Source organism: Panthera leo, chromosome B4, assembly GCF_018350215.1.
Source record: "Panthera leo isolate Ple1 chromosome B4, P.leo_Ple1_pat1.1, whole genome shotgun sequence".
NCBI lineage: Eukaryota > Metazoa > Chordata > Mammalia > Carnivora > Felidae > Panthera > Panthera leo.
This window is the reverse complement of record NC_056685.1, coordinates 36,910,154-36,932,157: the sequence shown is the minus strand read 5'-3', so window position 1 is coordinate 36,932,157 and position 22,004 is coordinate 36,910,154. Positions and strand designations below refer to the sequence as shown.

At 37.5% G+C, this 22,004-nt stretch overlaps 1 protein-coding gene across 1 annotated transcript in view; it reads right to left on the bottom strand.

Annotated features, from left to right (window-relative positions):
* The window catches only part of KDM5A (lysine demethylase 5A), a 94,174-nt gene extending 77,869 nt beyond the window's left edge, over positions 1-16,305 (bottom strand). Inside the window, exons 1-4 of the mRNA XM_042945475.1 lie at positions 15,693-16,305; positions 13,107-13,184; positions 11,893-12,015; positions 1,245-1,415 (exon numbers count right to left, since the gene is read on the bottom strand). Coding sequence (XP_042801409.1) covers positions 1,245-1,415; positions 11,893-12,015; positions 13,107-13,184; positions 15,693-15,857 — 537 coding nt within the window. The 5' untranslated portion in view covers positions 15,858-16,305. The remainder of the gene's footprint in view (positions 1-1,244; positions 1,416-11,892; positions 12,016-13,106; positions 13,185-15,692) is intronic.
* Positions 16,306-22,004: the final 5,699 nt, after the last annotated feature.

The following is a 22,004-nucleotide window of genomic DNA, read 5'->3' as shown; positions in this document are numbered from 1 at the left end:
AAAAATGAAAAGGCAAACCACAGACTAGCAGAATATATTTGTAAAATCATATATCTGATAAATGACTTGTATCCAGATTATATAGCAAACTCTTAAAAGAAGTGTAAGATGACAAACAACCCAATAAAAAAAAGGTCGGAACAGACACTTCATCAAGGAAGATATGCAAATGCTAATATGCACATGAAAAGATGCACACCATTGATCATTAAGGAAATGAAAATTAAAACCACAATGAGATACCACTACACACCCACTAGAATGGCTATAAGCAAAAAAACTGACAATATCAAGTGTTGGCAAAGACGAAGAAACTGGAGGCCTCTACATTACTGGTGGGAATGTAAAATGGTTCAGCCACTTTGAAAAACAGTTTGGCAGTTTCTTAAAAAGTTAAACATAAACTTACCATATAACCCAGCAATTCCACTCCTAGGTATCTACCCAAGAGAAATGAAAACATATGTCCACACAAAGACTTATACATGAATATTCATAGCATTTATTCATAATAGCCATAAACTGGAAACAATCTAACTGCCCACCAACTGGTAGATGGATAAACAAATATGGTATATCCATACAATGGAATATTGTCAGCCATAAAAAAGAATGAAGTACTAATACAGGCTAAAACATAGATGAACCTTCAACATTAGGCTAAGTGAAAGAAGCCAGACACAAAATTATATTGTATGATTCCATCTTTATGAAATTTCTACAAAGGCAAAAAACTACAGAGCCAGAAAGCAGATCAGCTGTTATCTGGGTTTGAGGGTAGGAATAGGAACCAACTACAATTAAACACAAAGGAACTTTCTGGGCTGATGGAAATATTCTAAAACTGAATTGTGGTGATTACTGCATAAATATGTAATTTATTAAATTTATTCAGTATCTACAATGACTGAATTCTATGGTATGCAAATTATACCTCGATAAAGCTGTTAAAAAAAATACATGAAACCAAGAGGAATTTTTCAAAAAGCTTAAGTCATGAGGATTTATTTTAAATAAATAAGAAAATAGCCTTCATTCCCATTAGCCTTTATCTTGTAAACCACCAAAAACAGCCGCAATTTTTAAACTACACCTTGCTATCCCAAATTTTGGTACCAGGAGAAATTTAACTTCCTATACTTAGTAAACTGCTAACTTGTTATGGTGAACACAGTCTAACATTCAAATTTGGCCCACTGGATTTATCCACTCCTAAAAAAAAAAAAAAAAATGATGCATCTCACCATAAGGCTGACACCAGATTGGAAAAGCTCATATGGGTAGAGAATTCTTTCATAGTGTGACTTCAAAAGAGACCCAGTTCCTTTTCCTGGCAGATATCCCAAGCGACTACCCACTTTAGACCATTTCTTCTCCTTGGTGACCATTTCAAAACCTCCTTTGCTGGCAACAATCTGAAAACAAAGTAAACATTACTTAAGAAAAAAACACAGATTCATGTATTCTGACTCTATATCTGTCTGCTAAATACAAAAATTATTCTGAGCTTACATTTCTAATTTCCTTTCCACAATACCCATAAAATTGTAACTTGTCAACACTTAAAGTATGAAATAAAGACAATGATTTTTTGAAGTTTTAATGTTGTGTCTATTTTCCATGAACTAGGCACTCAAAAACATTTCATGATTTACACTTTGTACGTTACATACCTTGAGAAAACTAAACAGGTTTATGTACTCAATATCCACAAGGAACTCAAAATATAAAATATGAATTAAAAACAGACCAAAAATGAACGTAAGAATAAATGTTAAGTTAAAGGGCGCCTGGGTGGCTCAGTTGGTTAAGTGTCTGACTTCGGCTCACGTCATGATCTCACGGTTCATGGGTTCAAGCCCCACCTCAGGCTCTGTGCTGACGTTCAGAGCTTGGAGCCTGATTCGGTTCTGTGTCTCTCTCTCTCTCTCTCTCTCTTTGCCCCTCCCCTGCTTGCGCTCTGTCTCTCCCTCTCTCTCCTCTCTAAAAAATAAACATTAAAAACAAAATTTTTTTAAAGAATAAATTAAGGGGCGCCTGGGTGGTTCAGTCAGTTAGGCCACTGACTTTGGGTCAGGTCATGATCTTGCACTCCGTGAGTTCAAGCCCCACATCGGGCTCTGTGCTGACAGTCTGCTTCGGATTCTGTGTCTCCTTCTCTCTCTTCCCCTCTGCCTCTTATGCTCTCTGTCTCTCTCAAAAGTAAATAAATATTAAAAAAAAAAAAAAAAAAAAAGAATAAATTAAGTTAAGGGCGCCTGGGTGGCTCAGTCGGTTGAGCATCTGACTTTGGCTCAGGTCATGATCTCGCGGTCTGTGAGTTTGAGCCCCGCGTCGGGCTCTGTGTTGACAGCTTGGAGCCTGGAGCCTGCTTCAGATTCTGTGTCTCCCTCTCTCTCTGCCTCTCCCCTGCTTATACTCTGTGTCTCTCAAAAATAAGTAAATGTTAGGGGCGCCTGGGTGGCGCAGTCGGTTAAGCGTCCGACTTCAGCCAGGTCACGATCTCGCGGTCCGTGAGTTCGAGCCCCGCGTCAGGCTCCGGGCTGATGGCTCGGAGCCTGGAGCCTGTTTCCGATTCTGTGTCTCCCTCTCTCTCTGCCCCTCCCCCGTTCATGCTCTGTCTCTCTCTGTCCCAAAAATAAATAAAAAAAAAAAGTTGAAAAAAAAATTAAAAAAAAAATAATAAGTAAATGTTAAGGAAAAAAAAGGATAAATTAAGCTATAAATTAAGTTATATAGGACACAAAATGAACATAAATCGTGAATTAGAAAATGTACTAAATACCTTACAGAATTTAACAAAAATGTCAAGCAAACAGGGGCACCTGAATGGCTTAGTCAGTTGAGCATCCAACTCTTGATTTTGGCTCAGGTCATGATCTCAAGGTCATGAGATCAAGCCCCACGTGGGACATGGAGCCTGTTTGGGATTCTCCCTCTCCCTCTGTCCCTCCTACCCCAAAAGAGAGGAAAGAAAGAAAGAGGAAACAAAAGAAAAATGTCAAGCAAACAATGGATTCAGAGGATATTTTGGAAAAGGCTATACTTTTTCAAAAGGAGAAGTTTTACATGGAAGTTTATGAAGGAATAATGGAGAAAAATCAGATTACAGTAGCAGACTTACTAGAGAACATACCATAGAATGTATTAATGTAGGAAAAGATGAGATAAACTGGCCAATGTGGCTGAATGCTCCCATCAAATGAGGCACCAAATAGGGGCACTGGGGTGGCTCAGTCAGTTGAGCATCCAACTTCAGCTCAGGTCATGATCTTGTGGCTCGTGAGTTGGAGCCCCACATCAGGCTCGCTGCTGTCAGCACAGAGCCCACTTCAGACCGTTGTCCAACCTCTCTCTGTGCCCCTCCCCTCTTCACACTCTCTCTCTTAAAAATGAATAAACATTTTTTCAAAAAGACACTATATAGAATACACATGTATCAAGGTTCCCTGTCTTCCAGAAGTTGATACTGTATGTCTCAGACAGTCTTCAGTTGACTAACAACAGAATAAAAAGGACTGTGACATAATCATTTAACTCAAAAAAAAAAAAATTTTCCTCTTTGAGTACATACTACTGTATTTCTCTGTATCAAAAAAAAAAAGTTAAGAGAGGGGTGCCTGGCTGGCTCAGTCGGTGGAGCAGGAGACTCTTGATCTCAGGGCCATGAGTTTGAGCCCCATATTGAGCACAGAGCTTACTTTAAAAAAAAAAAAAAAAAAGTTAAGAAACAAGTTAAACATAGAATTACCATATGATCCAACAATTGCACCCAAAAGAACTGAAAACAGGGATTTAAACAGATACCTGCAAACCAATGTTCACAGCAACATTATTCACAATAGTCAAAAGGTAGAAACAATCCAAAGGTCCATCAGGAGATGAATAAACCAAATGTGATATACATACAATGGAATATTATTCAGCCTTAAAAAGGAATAAAATTAATACACGTGACATGATGAACCCTGAAAACATTATGTTAAGTAAAATAAGCCAAACACAAAAAAATGAATATTTTATGATTCCACTTATATGAAACACCTAAAATAAGCAAATCTATAGAGAGGGGAAGTAGAAAAGAGGTCTGAAGGAAGAGTGGAAGTTCTGGAAACGAAGAACAGTGATGGTTGTATATTGTGAATGTACTTAATGCCACTGTACCCTTAAAAAATGGTAACTTTTATGTTACACAGATTTTACCACAACTTTTTGTAAAAGGCTAAGAACATGGACTCTGGAGCCAGATTTCCAAAGTTCAAATCCCAGCTCTACTACTTAATAATTGTATGACCTTGGGCAACTTATACAATGTGTCTTGGAGTATTCACTATTATTAAAATATTAATAATTTAACAGCACCCACACTTTATTATGAGGCAGTTGTGAAGACAAACTAAATAAAACATGAAAAACCAGGACAAAATAAGCACTGTATCAATGTGAGCAGTATTATAATATCTACGTGTGTGGGCAGGAAGTATGCGTGCTATAAATAAGCAAATGTTTTCAGTGTTTGTGCTCTACAACGCTATGATAGACGAAGATGAACTTATACCAAAGCAAAATTTCCCTCTACAGAAGTATGTGAAAGCTTGGTAGAAAACACATAAGTTCACATGCACAAGAGCTGAACACATCTCTAATTCCTTAGCTGTTTTTATCACACCCTCAGAGAAGCCCCCTCTGAGGCTAACCAGGGAAAAATTATAAAGAGAAGAAAGTTTATTTTTCCAATTTTGTAGTGTAGAGGAAGACACAATGAAGGTGTTTTAGAGGGCTGTCTGGAAGTAAGCAGATGAAGCAGAATGCCTTTCATTCATATTTTCCAGTGCTTCTATACTGTCAGCTACTGTTCTAGGTGCTTGAGACACATCTGTGAATAAAACAAAGATCTTTACCTTCGTGGTGCTTACATTTTAGGGTGAAAAACAGGCAATACACATAATATGTAAATTTGAAAGTAATAAATCCTGTGGAAGAAATTTTAAAAACCAGTTAAAAGGCCTCACACGTAGCAGAGTGAAGGTTAACTGAAGTATTAAACAGTCACAAAAAACTTCATTACAAAGGTGAAATGTGAGGAAAGACTCCTTCAAGATGAGGCAGCTACCCAAACAGATACACAGGGAACAGTAAGAGGAAGGGCCCCATGTTAGAATCATGCCTCAAGTGTTTGAGGAGCAATAAGGAAGCCACTGTGGCTGAAGCAAGTGGGGAGAAGTTAGAAAGGAAACAGAAGCTCTCTTAGTAATCTTTATTATACAATTATCACCATTACATTACACAATACTCTATATTCAAAGCACTTCAAGCTCAATTTCCATTAGTAATGATATATCTTCATGGATCCAGTCATGCTTTCCCACCCAGTTTTAAGATGATTACCGGCATGCAGCTGTGAAAATAACAGCACAGAGTACAGCCAAGAAATAAGATAAAACTATCTCACAAAGAAATCAAAACTATGACTTTGGCATCATGCATACAACACTCTAACAATCTAACAAGGCCCGATACTATCAAAACACACAAAACTTTACACTTGGTTTTCTTCAGCTGACAGATTCAAGAATTATCATGTATGATTTCAAAATATAAACCATTTACTCCAAACATTTTGCCATGAAATATATCACACCACTATCACTAGAAAAATATCACTTATGAGCCATGCCCTACAAAAGATGCCATGCACTTAAACTGAACAAAGTGGAGACAAGCCCTTAATCAAAATTTAACCAAAGAGTCATGTTAATCAAGGCCAAAATTTCAGTCCAGTGTCAAACTAAGTCTGGTTAGCAAGAGAATTTTAACAGACATGAAGTAGTAGTGTTCTACTTAAAAGCTCTCTCTCAAGCATCCATTAAAAAAACAGTAAAGGAACAAAAAGGCAAAGGACCAAGAAAAAAGCAGATGTAGAAGTGAAAACCTAGCAGGCAGAACCAAAAACCAACCAAGTACCTTCAACAGAAGAAAGTCAAGGAGAAGCTTTCCAATACAGAACCTGGAAAGGCTTAAGAAATGGAAGCAGCAGTACCTTTAAAATCAGAGATGGCAATAAAACAGAGAACAGGACTGGCTGAAAACCTGTATAAAAGCAATTAGACCTCTCCCAGTCAGCACAGCCAGGCAACTATTGCTCTCTAACCCTACCAGAAAACTAGAGATTTACTTTCAGAGAGTTTGAAAAGAAGGGACTCTACCCTAAGAGAAATATGTAAGCCAACTATAGGATCAGTCTAATAGTCTAATAATCTAGCATCAGGTTATTAGTCTCACATCCAACTAATAAAAGTTCAAAAAGAGAGAAAAGTGGAATTATCAAATACAAAAAACACAAGAAAAGTTACAAAAACTCAAAGACACGAGTTCAGATTAGAAAAGTTATCAAGTGCAATAAAAAATATTAAATGAGGAGGGGCACCTGGGTGGCTCAGTTAGTTGAGTGTCGGACTCTTGATTTCGGCTCAGGTCATGATCTCACTGTCTGTGGGTTCAAGCCCTGAGGGGAGGGAGCTCCACACTGACAGTGCAGGGCCTGCTTACGACTCCCCCCCCCACCCCCCCCAACACTGGCGCACACTTTCTCTCCCTCAAAATAAACTTAAAAAAACTAAAATTAAAAAAACAGGTATTAAATGAGGAAGTGGACATTCTCTCTTCAGAAGAGGTTTCCTGGAGGAGGGTTTTAGAAAGGCTATGAAGAAGGCAATAGTGTAGGTATAAATGAAGGAAGACAATATGGCACATTACATGGAGTTAAAAATCAGCTCTGAGACGGAGTGCTACCAAAGTGTTGCTTTTGCTTGGCAATGTCTCCTCCACAGTTATGCCACTGAGAAAGACAGCAAAAGGATGAAAGTCTTAGAATCATTGACTGGAATGATTCATAAATTCCCTTATGATGATCCTACTTACGATAAACTTAATAAAGACTTAGGCAAAAATAAAAAGTAAATGTAAACAGCTTTGTTCATTATTGAATGCTTAGCGGGACTTTACAATTAGTGTGAAAGGTTCTGGACTCTCACTGTTAAGAATGATAGATGAACAAAGACCAAAAATCAAGGAATGGATGTCCATCTGTTAAGTGTTTAAAAAGGTGATTAAAGCAAAACTTTAAAGGAAACAAACACGTATGTATATAATGAAGATAAACACATACTAATGCATATACCACTGTGAAATCTCAAGGCACTGGGAATAAAGATTATGTTCTATGTCTTCAAGAAAAAGAAAGCCACATAGGAAGGAACAAGAACTAATACAGCATCATTCTTCTCAAAAGCAACACTGGAAGCTGAAAGATCATGGAGTAAAGTTTCAAAACGCTAAAGGAAAACAATTTACAACCTAGACTTTTAAACCCCACCAAACTACTACTAAAGCGTAAGAGTAGACCATTTTTAGACAGGCAAAAAATTTACATTCCATTTACCTTCTTGTTCATGAAACTAACAGAAGAAATGCTTCATCAAAATAGGAGTGAACCAAGTAATAGGAAGATTTGAAACAAGGAGAGAGGCAAAGGGAATCCCCAGAATGATAACAGTGAAAGGAAGTTCTAAGCTGACAGCTAACCTTAAAAAACAAGCAGTCTGGATTGAAGCAGAAAACAGAACTCCAGAGGAGTGGCTCCAAGATCAAAGTGAAACTGATAGATTACCTGACAGGTGAAGCATATAGAGAGATTTAAACTGTTGCTGGAAAATCTGAAAACAAATTTTTGATGGTTACAAAGAAATATTACAAAATGAAAACAAGGAGGATTATTAACCCCAAGGAAAATAAAAATTGGTATAAGGAAGCAATCATGGCACACTATAAGGCTCAGGTACAAATAATATTTGTATTTACAGTTAGAGTAAAAATGTTTGATTAATAAAAAATTGATCTAACTACACTAGAATGGAAGAGGGGAATTATGTAAGGATTTAGGTTTCCTACACCCTTTCTCCATCTTTAATGGTAGAAATACAGTGTATAATATTTAAAACTGAAAAATGAACTAGCATGAGTATATTACTTGAAATACAAAAATCAAAATCAGAAATTGCTAGGGGTGGCTCAGTCAGTTAAGCGTTCGACTTCAGCTCAGGTCATAATCTCGTGGTCTGTGAGTTCAAGCCCCACATCGGGCTCTGTGCTGACAGCTCAAAGCCTGGATCCTGCTTTGGATTCTGTGTCTCCCTCTTTCTCTGCCCCTCCCCACTCACACTGTCTCTCTGTCTCTCAAAAATGAATAAATGTTAAAAAAATAAATATAAAAATAAATGGCTAAAAGAATTGAACATGATTAGCTCTGAGGAGTGGGAATGGGAGTGGAGAGGTGGAGAAGGAAGAATGTTGGTTTTCATTTTAAGCCTTATATTTTAAAAAGTATTACATTGACAAAAAAATGTTAAGGGCTAGAATGAATGTTCCTTGCTGCACTGATTATAAACAGTAATTGTTAATGTCAAACTCCTTTAAATTATAGACATTCTAAGCAATACTTTTTATAATAAAAAATAATACCCAGGAAGACAAATGATTTAATCAACACAGGAAACCATCAAATTGACAATTTAATGACTGAGACTGAAAATTTGCTTCCCATTATAAAGTAGTGGGAATTAAAGTGTTTCAAAATCATGTCTGTAATAACACAAATTCCAGAGATGCTCACCAGCTGTCAGCCAATTATAATCTTTTCTCTTTTTAAGTAAAGGGCATACCTAACAACCTAAACGTATCAGAACTCTCATATATATAAACTCTCACATATTTTCTGTAGTTTTCACCCTGAGCTCCTTGCTACAAAGTAAAATGTCATGGTAATGAAATATTCACCCAATGACAGAAGTCAGAATAGTGATTACCTCTGGGGAGAAGTACTGACCACAAGGGAGACAAAGGAGCCTGCTAGAGCCTGTAAATGTTCTATACCCTGATCTGGGTGGTGGTTACATTAGTGTATACATATATAAAGATTGATCCAAAAAAAAAAAAAAAAAAAAAAAAGATTGATCCAACTGTCCATTTAAGATTTGTGCATTGCACTCTAAGTTATCCCCCAACATAAAGAAAAAAAGTTCATGTGGTGAGAAGCAGCAAGCTCACCATTTAGGTGACATTTAGGAAACAAAGTATTATACCGGAAACAAAGTATTATACCGTGCAAACAAAACAACTACGAATCAAAACTTAGATCTACCTCTTAGTTTTACATCTTAGGTTTATAAGCACTCCCAAAGATTAGGGGAAAAAGATGTCCATGGGTACTTAAAAGACGAGACTACAATAAACACCAGGACAATCAAACTTAACCTTTCATCACAATATATTTTCAACATATTCTCTTAAGTATTTAAATGAGGTATATTTTACTAGTAGTTTTTCTCTTTGCACAAAAAGAAACTGGGTTTCTCAAGATGGAGTTAAACTGGCAAGATGACAAATACAATACAGAACTGTGAACAACTAGGTGTTCAGGCTAGGTTACCTCTAAAGCCCCTTTTTACTTTTGAAATGCTACAATTCAGTAAAACCAAGAATGCAATCTAATTTACCATCAGAATAATGTTAATTTTTTTTTCTTATTTGAGAAAGAGCACACTTGCATGCGCAAGCGGGGGGGGGGGGGGAAGGAAAGGAAGGAGACAGGAGAAAGAGAGAAAGAGAGACAGAGAGAGACAGAGAGAATCCCAAGGAGGCTCCCTGCTGTCAGCATGGGAGCCCAATGCAGAGCTCAAACCCATGAACCATGAGATCATGACGTGAGCTGAAATCAAGAGTCAGACACTAAACCAACTGAGACACCCAAGTATCCTCCAAGTGTTTTTTATCTACTCTTTTTTTTTAATGTTTATTTATTTTAGGTATTTATCTTTTAATTGGAAAATTACTGAAACAGGAACAACTTCAATTTGATAGATTATCTGCTTATATAAAATACTTATTCTAGCAAATTCCATAAAACCAAGGTACATGGAGTTTTAGCCAAAAATTACCACAACCCTATTGTTATTAATGATTAATTTTTGAAAATTTCTTTAAACTATCTAAATTGAACCAAACATATTCAGAACTTTAAACAGCATCACATAGCAAAACTTAATAATTAAGCTTTCACTGAATAAAAATGTAAAAAAGAAAAAAAATTCTTAAAATTTTTTAATAAAGACTTTTGTTTATTTATTTTCGAGAGAGAGTGAGAGAGACAGAGCAGGAGCAGGAGAGGTAGAGAGAAAGGAAGACACAGAATCCGAAGCAAGCTCCAGGCTCCGAGCAGTCAGCACAGAGCCTGACACGGGGCTTGAACTCACAAACCATGAGATCATGACCCGAGCCAAAGTCAGATGCTTAACTGACTGAGCCACCCAGGCACACCCTTAAAACTAAATTTTTATCCTAATGGTTCCCTACAAGACACAAACTCATCCCTCATATTCACATATACTTTGCTCTTTGGTATCATCAATTTTCATACAACTATACTAGATAATTCTCAGGATGGTGTTCAATTATTGATATCAGTACTAAACTTTATCAGATGAAAGAAGCCTATAACCATATTTTAGCATAAGACTACACATCCCAGAATTTTTAGAGCATTCTAACCTGACACTAAATTTAAAATGCATTACAGGGTGCTCAGGGTGCATTACAGGTGGCTCAGTTGGTTGAATGTCCAACTCCTGATTTAGGCTCAGGTAGTGATCCTGAGGTCCTGGGATCAAGACCTGTGTCAGGCTCTGCAATAAGAGTAGAACCCACTTAAGATTCTCTCTTTCTCTCACTCTCCCCTTCTCCCTCTCCCTCCGCCCCTCCCTCAAGTGTGTGCATGGACACTCTCTCTCTCCCTCTCTCAAAAAATCATAAATTTGTTGCCTTAAAAAAATGTGTTACAAAAAATAATTTTTTTTTGATGTTTATTTATTGTGAGAGAAAAGAGTGAGCATAAGCAGGGGAAGAGCACAGAGAGAAAGAATCCCAAGCAGGCTCCATGCTGCTGTCAGTGCAGAGCCTGACCCAGGGCTGCATCTCATAAACCTTGAGATCGTGACCTGAGCTGAAATCAAGAGTCAGACACTTAACTGACTGAGCCACCCAGATGCCCACAAAAAATAATTTAAGTATGTTTGTCTCATTTTTCCTTGATAGTGAAATCTCCAAAATTAACTCTGTAACTTGAATAACTTTTTATTTCAACACAGTACATCAAAGACATGAAAGACCACTCAAAAATAGATGTTTTGCAAAATTCCTCAGATAATCAAGCTGTCTTTACTCACAAGTCAGAACAATCATACATTTTATTATATTAACAAAACAGGTTTTCAAGGTAATTCAAATGCTCTTGCAGGTCAGTTAGTTCTTTTCACATTAGGAAATATAATGTTACAAAATTAACATAAGTTTAGGTAAAAATCAGTCTAAACTCTACACTCTTAAGTTTTCAAGCTCTTATTCATTCTGGATAATGCTGGCTTCAGTTAACACTACTTATAGGTATTAATACAATTGATATGTACCACACTCAAGGATGGTGAGCAAATGAATTTCTTTAACAAATTTTCAATTCAGAAGTAGAATAAAAATGGCAAGCTCAACATAAGACATCATACCCTCAACACAAGATACTATTAATAGACTGGCATCATTTCTTTTGTATAATGTTTATCAGAGTCTACTAGTATGAATCATTAAATATGTTAAGTCTCATAACAAATTATGAAATAATTTTAAAGGTAACTTCAGAATCGGTCATTTACATTTATTCATGCTTGCATTTCATTGTCAAATCCCACATAGGAAACAATGTTTTCCATAAAGTTTATTGGAAATTTCTAATTTCACAGATTCACTAGGCTCTGCTCCAATTTCTAAACCAAGTACAAGCCTCACCTTGCTCAAAGCGTACAGATCCAGGATTTTTCTCTCCACCACTGGAATCTTCAAGGTAGATCCTTGGAGCTCCCAAAATTTTGCTAACTGATCCAAGAAGTCCAGTCTCACTCTGGTCATTGCCTAAGATTATTAAAAAACAGAAACCAGAAATAGCAATTAAGTTATGGTTGAGAATAAATGAGCTTTACTTAACAAAGGTACTCATCTCTCTAAAGAAATTCGTATCGCTTAGTCCAACCCTGTAAAATAAGACAATAATAAAGAGAGAAAATAATACTAATAAACTTTATTCACTAAGGCAAAAAAGTCACTCTAATTATGAGAAATGCTCTCATATTTTATCAACCAAAGAAATTTCTAAGAGTTGGCTTAACTAAGCTAAGCAGAAAATGTAGTAAATCGGATTATTCTAAGCATTCTATCATTTCATCTGTATAAACTATATATACCTCAGGTACACTAACTTTCTACCCCACTGATATTAAGATCCTTCATCAAGTATCTAATTACAAGAAACTTAAAGGGAAAAAAAGTATTAAAATCTCAGAAAATAAATGTTTCAGGAACATCAAGGGAAAAAAACACCTTACTATGACATATTAAACCTCATCCAAGAATTCTCTTTTGTACTCTGAAACAGTTTTCTACCACACCGAAGTAGCTTCTGATAATCCAGCAGACAGGAAAAACAATAATATTTAAATAGACTTCAATTTAGAAAACATAAAAGAGACAAATAATATTTAAAGGGAAATCTTAATAAATCAGATTAAGAGTCCTGGAAAAGTTCTGTTAAAGCCAAATATAACCTTTGAAAACCTTTGATAAAATTTTAAAACCTACTTTCCAAAGACCTCAAGAAACAGAATCTTCCAACATTAACATAAAATTTTCATAGAATAGTAAGTGCCAAAGGAAACAGAACTTGAGAATTCCAGGTCTCTGCAGGTAAGTACTGGATATTTCCACTATGAAAAACACAGTTTCCTGTAATAAAAAAAAAAAAAAAAAAAATAGCTTCCCATAATCCCATTTAAGTGGAAAAACTATAACAACTACTTTTTATGATGTGTTTTTATCAGAAACTTCCTTCCATTCAATCTCAATTAACATTAATTCTGAGCCCTGGTACATAAGCTTCTCAAAGTTCTCTACTGGAGCCCTGACATAAACAATGAATCAGGAGGCAGAAATGGTGACACAACACCCACCTCAAGTTCATTCAGGCGCTGGACTCTGGGAGTGAAACGAAAGCTTTTTACTTCACATGCAAATGGAGGTTGCCAATCCTAAAGACAAAGATTTTTTTTTAAACATACTGATATATAAAGAAAGAATCTATTATTTATTCCCTTAATTTAAAGGATGAGTAGCCACAAATCATGATGACAGCAGGTCAACTTTAAGTCTTTTTCACTGTAGAAATAGAAAGAGTAACATTCTTTAGGTGATATAATTTTAATATTACTTACCTCCAATCACTTATCTATCATATTCTAATTTTAAAATTACTTTATCTATAAACCCTCCTCAAATTTCAACAATCCCACTCTATAACCCAATATTATGCTTTCCCCAATTACTCAAGTGGAATGCAGTGAGCTCATGTATCACAACACAGTGTCTAATAAACATCTAAATTTACCAAATTAAAAAGAAAACAGAATTTGAAAGAAACTAAAAAGGGTAAAATAAAAGATTAAAAATCATTTTTAAAGTACTTATATAATTGGATATCTTTTTTTTTATTCATGTGTAATGTGACACAGCACTTTACAGTCTATGTTATGTTACATAAATGTTTTGTTCAAAGCCTGGTTTCTCGGCACCCAAATATTAAAAAAAAAAAAAAAAAAAAGTAAGCAAATCCACAGAACAAGCACAATTCCTGATTGGAGTTGTGGTGTAACTGAAATGAGATAGCACAATTTGAGCAGGGTTCTAGAAAAAATACTTTGATTTGGCCTAAATAAGAGTAAATCTACTTAAAAATATGAGAAGTAGTCAAGTATTTTTTTCTTACCTTGGAAACTAAAGAAATCCACCAATATTGAAATTAAATTCTGCTTGCAAACAAGATTTTATTTTTAGTAATAATACGACATACAAACAGATGATATATTATTTCTTTTTTTTTTAGTAATAAAAAACATGTATTTTTTTTTTTTTACCTAAAGGAACCCTGAATACAATTTCTAATTCATAAATGGCAACAAAGTTGATGAAAATATGGTTGTTTGAGAAAAATTTCAGTGCTTAAAGTTTTGCTAGTATTAGGTAATTTTGATAGGTAAACAGTTAAATGAAGTTTCTGGAGGATGGTAATGCCCATCATTGATCATAGCAATAGCTTTTAATCCTTTGCTTGTGATTGATAGTCTATAAACTTTAATCAAATTCATTAAGCATAAACAGGTTTAGTAGCATGTCTGGGTTTCAGAATCAGACTGATCTAGGTTCAAAAGCTATTTTGCCACACGCCCAAGATCATATATTTAATAAGTTATGTAACTTATTCAGACCTGTCTCACCTATAAAACAAGACGTTATTTACCTCCTAGGGCTTCAAAGAATATTAAGTGAAATAATCTGTAGGTTTATTATCTAAATCGCTCCTCCTCCTCCTCCCCCCCCCCCCCATCTTAAACTCTTTATTCTCTATGGTGCACACACTACTGTGGTAGTCTGTGGTGAGAACAGACACTTTTCAAATGCAACACGCATAAAAGTACTTCATCTTTTATTCTTATAACTAGTAGACAAAACATAAAGTGTCCCTTTAAGAAGCACCGAAGGCAACAGTTCAAATTTAAATGTGCATTAAGTTGCTAGAGGACTTGCTAGAAAAACACGTTCTAGAACTTCCACATCCAGAAACTGATTCTAGTCTGGGAATGAGGCCTAGAGATGTGCAGTTTAACAAGCATCTGGTTGAGCCTGGCGCAGGTGGACCAAGAACATCATTTGGAAAACGTTGGTCTTGTGGGTAAAGAAAAAAAATCTTTTGACCTTGAGCAAATCACTCAACCTCTTGGGGCACTAATTCCCCCCAAAGGGGAGTACCTGCTTTCTTTACTTTAAAGATTGAGAATTATAAAAAAAACTATAGGCAAACAGTTATTTGCAGTAACTGCAATTGATAAATCTTTGAACCTTGGTTCCTATGTCAAAAGATCCAACGTTTTCTTCCACATCTATTACTGACCAATTCCTCTTAAACCTCAAAATTCTGTAATAAATGCTGCTCCTTCTCCTCCCCTGGGAAGACTTTTTCAGTGCGGCAACAGAGAGTCTAGGGCTCTTGTTTGGTAATATCATCCTAGGGGACAACTACATCTCAGATTACCGTTTAAGAAACCTTAGCCTTGAGATGAGGCCTCCGAATATTTAATAAGTTAAGCATTAATAGGACTTGGTTAAAGAAATAACCAATTCAAGGGCAATTTTTACTATAGCACCATAAGAAGAGAGTACAGTACATGAGGATAAGACATGCCATGTCATAAACTTCAAACACCTTCCTGACCAACGAAAGGCCTGAAGTCTTTTGTTACCCCTGCCTACAGTCAAACAAGAAAAGTACCAGTTCCCAAGTTCTAGGCGGAAAGGCCCCTGGGACACCACTCGCAGGCTCAGACCTTCCTACGTTAAGACTGCAAAAGAAACCAAGGCAAGAACATCCACAAACTTAGCTTCTAGCTGTTGAGAAATGAGAGACAGTAAGTATGAAAGGACAGAAGGACTGAAAAAGTAAAGCTAAAGCACTCTCCCTTCCCTTTCTCCTCGGACTCCGGTACCTTGGGCGGTCGGATTTTGCAGATGCCGGTTTTCTCGGCCAGAGGCCGGATGCGGCCGATAAAGCTGAGCGGGTCTGTGAACTCCTCCCAGCTGGGCTCAAAGACTGGGCACTCCGGTGGGGGCACGAACTCCGCCGCGTAGCCCCCCGGCCCCACGCCTGCCATGGCAATACCGGGGGTGGGGGGGGTCCCCGTGGGGGAACAGGTGGAGAAAGGCTCACTGAAGCCCACCGAACTCTCTCACGTCTCCTGACAGGGGCCGAAGCTCATCTTCTCGGGCAAGAACCGCTCAACACAGGAACCCCACAGTCGCTTCCTCTTCTCGTTTGTTATTGTTTCCTTCGGGGTTTTTCCTCTCTGGGTCAGGACTTTTCCGGAAGTTAATGTACTGTCAAATCCCTCCGCCACCACAGAAACAGAATCCCTCCGCAGCAACGCGATGCCTCGTCGTTTCGCCCTTCTTCTTCCTCCCTTTGCCGGCAATCCGGTGTAGTTCCTTGTCTGCGGAAGTTCCGCGCTGTCCGACGACTTTCAGCGGCACACCCCTGAGGTCGCGCGAGCTCACCTCAGGAAAGATACTGGCGGGGAGAAAGCAGTCAGGGCTCAGGAGGGGCGCACTCTTCCGGCGCGGAGGAATGTGTAATGCCCCAGAGGGCAGAGGTTCTGCTTCCGGTGAGGAGGATTCTGTTCCCCTTTGTGTATAAATGACACGGAAACAAACTCGACCTGCTTTCCGCGAGCCTATCTGGCTGTCCTGGCATCGCGGCTTGTTTTAACGTACCTGTCTTTTTCCACATAATCAGCTTTTTCAGCATCTGGCTCTTTCTTTAGTATTTTGACTGTTAGTATCTCTTCCAAATAATCTCCCTTGGCCACTCCATAGCCGCCTCATCTCCGTGACAACAGGTTCGGATCGAATCTGTCCCCCAAATCCTGCCAGCCGGCCTTAGTCACCGTCTAGGAATTGCTTTTCGTGGAAGCCACCGCTCTTGACCTTCCTTTTCCAGCAATTGACAACCCCAAGTCATCTCAACAGCAAGCACTTTACTACCACACGCTTCGTAAACTTTTCTCAATACGCTGTAAAGACTATGGCAAACCTTCTGATCCTGCTTGTCAAAAATTTCTGTGCCAGTGTACATCTCCACTTACTCCAAATTGTGGAAAATAACGTAGAAAGAACTAAAGAAGAAACTGAAAAGGTAGTTCGAGTATTAAATATTTATTGTAAGGAAGACTTCCTTTCCAGGGCTTTTTTTCATACTCCCTGTGCAATCTCGGCTACCCCAGGACCTGAATTACCAACTGCGGTTGATAACTCCCAAAACTGTATTTTCAGACAAGGTTTTTCTCTTGATTTCGAAACCAATACATCTAGCTACCTGCGAGACAACCCCACGTCGTCAATTCAAGTACCTACTGTTTTTTCAGTGTTTCCTGTTTCCGTGAATGACTTCACCTACTCAGTTGCCTGAGCCGGAAATCTAGAGCTAATCCTTAACTCCTCCCTTACTATGTACTATTGGGTGTCAAGTCTGTCTAGAGATTCACCTAAAAATCTTAAATTCACCCATGTATCTTCATCCTCACGTATCACTATCTTAAGTTCTCTCTCACCTGAACTATGATAGCTCAGTTCTTACCCCCCTCTCAAATCCCATTCCATTCAGTTGTCAGATTGCTTTGTCTAAAATCCAGAATACACCTTGTCCCCTCATCTCCAAACTCAACGATTCCAAACTCCTTTCTTATTTGCCACCTTACTCCCAAGCTTTGTGGTGGCTTTAATGCACTGTGCCTTCTCTCATCTCTGAGCCTCCACAGATAATGTTTCCTCTGTCTGGAACATGTTTGTACTCTCCTGACCCCACCCCACAGTTTCATATATCCCCTTTCTGACCTACTCATCTTTCATATATCAGTTTAAATATGACTTCCTCTGGAAAGCTTTCCTTAACTCTCTAGCGTCATTTACCCAACAGCAACCTGTACTTCCTTATCAAACTTTTTGGAATTTCTTCATTGCCATTCTTCCTCAGGCTTTAAACTATATGAAGGTAGGTGCAAGTCTGTTGTATTGACCACTGTAGCCCCAATTCCTAGAATGGTGCTTGGTGTATAGAAGGTATGCAATAAACATCTGTTAAATAAGTATCTGTTGAATGAGTGGGTCACCCAATAAATTTACTTTGTGTTTCATTGCTTCATCTACATTTACATATAACAAATTTTAAGACTCTACTAAGGTGTGGCATATATGATATCCCATCATTTGATTATAGTATCCGTAAAAGTTAATGCCCAGTTACTACACCCACCAGCCTCAAACCCATACACAAACATTTGTTTCAGTTAGCCTTTGTTATGTAACAAACTACCCCAAAACTTAATGGCTAAAAAAACTTAGTGGCTAAAAATGAAAACTATTACTGCAATTCTGTGGGTTGGCAATCCGGTGTTCTCATGGTTCCCCTGGGATCACTTCTGCAGCTACAGGCGTCTGACAGCTTAACTGCAGTTGGAGGATCCACTATGGCCTCATCACGTATCTGGCAGTTGGTGCTGGATGTTGGCTGGGAAGCCTCAGTTCCCCACATGACTTCTCATCCTGGATAGGATAGACTGTGTTTCTTCATAACATGGTCTTAACATTCTGGGAGTGTGAGAATGGAAGCCTAGGCCTAAGTCCTAGGATCCAAAATGTACAAGATCACTTCTGTCATATTCTGTTGGCCAAGGCAGATCATAAGGCCAGTCCAGATTCAAGAAGGTGGTGAAATGGACTACATATCTTGATGGGAAGAACAATAATATCACATTGCAAAGGGATGTAGAGAAAAGTGTGATTCGTCACACACAATTATAATGAGTCACAATAAAATCTGATTTAAAAATCAAATTTTTACTATTTAAATCTGAAAATCCACATTACTCACAACAGAAATAATGAAATTCTAAGTAAACCAAGTAACACTGAAATAATCATTAAATATGTAAATTAAAGTATAATTGTTTTGCTTTTATATTACTAACAGAGCAGCAAAGCCTTGATTAATCCTCAGAATAAACACAAACTCCTAAAAGCTTTGTTTCTCTTACTTTCCTTTTGATCTTTCAAGGTATACTTACCTAGTACTTTAAACTGTCTCCCTAGTATTTAAATTCATTCAGTGATTATCCTCAATCATTTATTTGCCTTAATGTGCCTGAAAAATCTGTAGCAGTCACTTTAGCAGTGAGTCTATAAGAGAAACACAGTGAATATCTCTACTGGGGATGGAAAAAACTTATCCAGTTTTACCCACATGAGATTCTAATCCTCCCCTCCAAGAGTATCACCCACCCTCACCCCTCATACCCATCCCTTTGAGAATCACTATTGTAAAAGTTTCTTATGGTTTGTTTCCCTCTCTGTTTCTTATTTTTGCTTCCCTTTCCCTATATTCATCTGTTTTGTTTCTTAAATTCCACATGAGTGAAATTGTATATTTGTCTTTCTCTGACTTATTTTGCTTAACATAATACACTCTAGTTCCATCCACATTGTTGCAAATGTCAAGATTTCATTCCATTCTTTTTGATCATCAAGTAATATTCCATCGTGTGTGTGTGTGTGTGTGTGTGTGTGTGTGTGTGTGTGTGTGTCTTCTTTATCCATTCATCAGTCGATGTTACATAACAAAGTCTCTTTCCATACTTTGGCTACTGTCGATAGTGCTGCCATAAACATTGGAGTACATGTGTCCCTTCAAATCAGCATTTTTGTATTCTTTGGATAAATACCTAGTAGTGCAATTGCTGGGTCGTAGGGTAGTTCTGTTTTTAGTTTTTTGAGGAACCTCCATACTACTTTCCAGAGTGACTGCACCAGTTTGCATTCCCACCAACAGTGCAAAGGGTTCCTCTTTCTCTGCATCCTCACCAATATCGGTTGTTTCCTGAGTTGTTAATTTTAGCCATTCTGACAGGTGTGAGGCGGTATCTCATTGTGGTTTTCATTTGTATTTCCCTGATGATAAGATGTTGAGCATTTTTTCATGTGTCTGTTAGCCATCTGGATGTCTTCTTTGAAAAAATGTCTATTCATGGTTTTTGCCCATTTCTTCACTGGACTATTTGTTTTCTGGGTGTTGAGTTTGACAATTCTTTATAGATTTTGGATACTCACCCTTTATCTGAGATCTCATTTGCAAATATCTTTTCCCATTCTCTCAGTTGCCTTTTAGTTTTGCTAAACTAAAACTTTAGTTTTGCTGATTGTTTCCTTCACTATTCAGAAGCTATTTCTCTTGATGAGGTCCCAGAAGTTCATTTTTGCTTTTGTTTCCCTTGCCTCTGGAGACATGTCAAGCATGAAGTTGCTGCGGCCAAGCTGCAAGAGGTTGTTGCCTGTTTTCTCCTATAGGATTTTGATGGCTTCCTGTTTTACGTTTTAGCTCTTTCATCCACTTTGAGTTTATTTTTGTGTATGGTGTAACAAAGTGGTCCAGGTTCATTTTTCTGCATGTCGCTGTCCAGTTCTCCCAACACCATTTGGTGAAGACACTGTCTTTATTCCATTGGATATTCTTTCCTGCTTTGTCAAAGATTAGTTGCCCATATGTTTGTGGATCCATTTCTGTGTTCTCTATTCTGTTGCATTGATCTATTTGTCTGCTTTTTGGGCCAGTACCATACTGTCTTGATGATTACAGCTTTATAATATAGCTTGAATTCTGGAATTGTGATGCCTCCATCTTTGGTTTTCTTTTTCAACATTACTTTGCCCGTGGTTAATCAGCTCTAATGAGGGCTTTCTGCACATAGTATGTTAATATTGACTGTCAATAGTGCTTGGGTCTCAGGGCAGAACAGTTAAGTATAGCTGTAGTTTACAGGTGCTGTTTTCAGTAGTTAAGCTATTCTTAAAAACTTTTGAGAAAAAAATTAAATAATATTAAAAAATTATGTTTTATACAAAATTTGCTGTCCTTGGTGCTAGAATAGGATAAAATGAATATCCAACTCTGATAATCATCTAGCTAGGCTGTGATCTCTAAATTTATTAAAAAACATAATAAAACTTCATAAATTCAGACTAATTGAAGGAAGGCAAGTTGCTGAGAGCCAAAATTAAAAATTACTAAATTTGTAAGGAAAGGCTATTTCGTTTCAAATATACTTTTCTACCAGTGGTTCTCAAACTTTTTGGTCTCAGGACCATTTTGTACTCTTAAAAATTATTGAGAACCAGGCACCTAGGTAGCTCAGTTAGTTAAGCATCTGACTCTTGATCTCAGGTTAGGTCATGATCTCGCAGTTTGTGGGATCGAGCCCTGTGTCAGGCTCTGCACTTTCTCCTTCTCTCCCCCATCTCACATGTGAGCACTCTCTCTCTAAGTAAGTAGACTGTTAAAAATAATAATAATAATAAATAATAAACCCCTTACATGTTGTATTAATCAGCTTTCTCCAGAGAAACAAGACCAATAGAATGGAGAGAGATAGAGAGAAAATGAGGAATTAGCTCACACAATTATGGAGGCCGGCAAGTCCAAAATATGCAGTGTGTGCTAGCAGGCTGGAGTCTTAGGAAAGTTGATGTTCCACTCCAATGACTAGCAGGCTGGAAACCCAAGAAAGAAGATGGTTCAGATAAATTCTGAAGGCGCTCTGCAGGAGAATTCCATCTAGCTTGGGGAGGCTGGATTTGTGTTCTATTCAAGCTTTCAGCTGATTAAATGAGACCCACCCACTATGAAGAAAAATCTGCTTGACTCAGAGTTTATTGATTCAATGTTAACCTCATCCAAAAAAAAACCCTCCAAGGTGACACATAAAATTAACCATCACACATGTTAATATATATATATTTTTTTTTCTAAAGGGAATTTAGTGATAAAAGTGGCTTGAGTTTACATTTTTTGAAAAACTTTTTAATGTTTGGCTTAGTAAGACCAAGCTGGATTCTCATACCTGTTTCTGTATTAAATCTTTTGTGATATATTGTTTGGGTTGAAATATATGGGAAAGAATCCAGCATCACACAGATATGTAGTTGGAAAGGAAATAGTATTTTTTCAATATTTAGCCCTTTCAGATAATTGTAATTACTTTTTCCATTTTTTTTTTTTTCATTTTAGAGAGAGCGCGCAAGCAGGGGAGAGGGGCGGGGGGGGGGGAGGGTGGGAGAGAGAGAGTGGGAATCCCAAGCAGGGTCCACACTCAGTGCAGACCCAATGCAGGGCTCAATTCCACAAACTGTGAGATCATGACCTGAGCCAAAATCAAGAGTCAACCAACTGAGCCACACAGGCACCCTGATAATTGTAA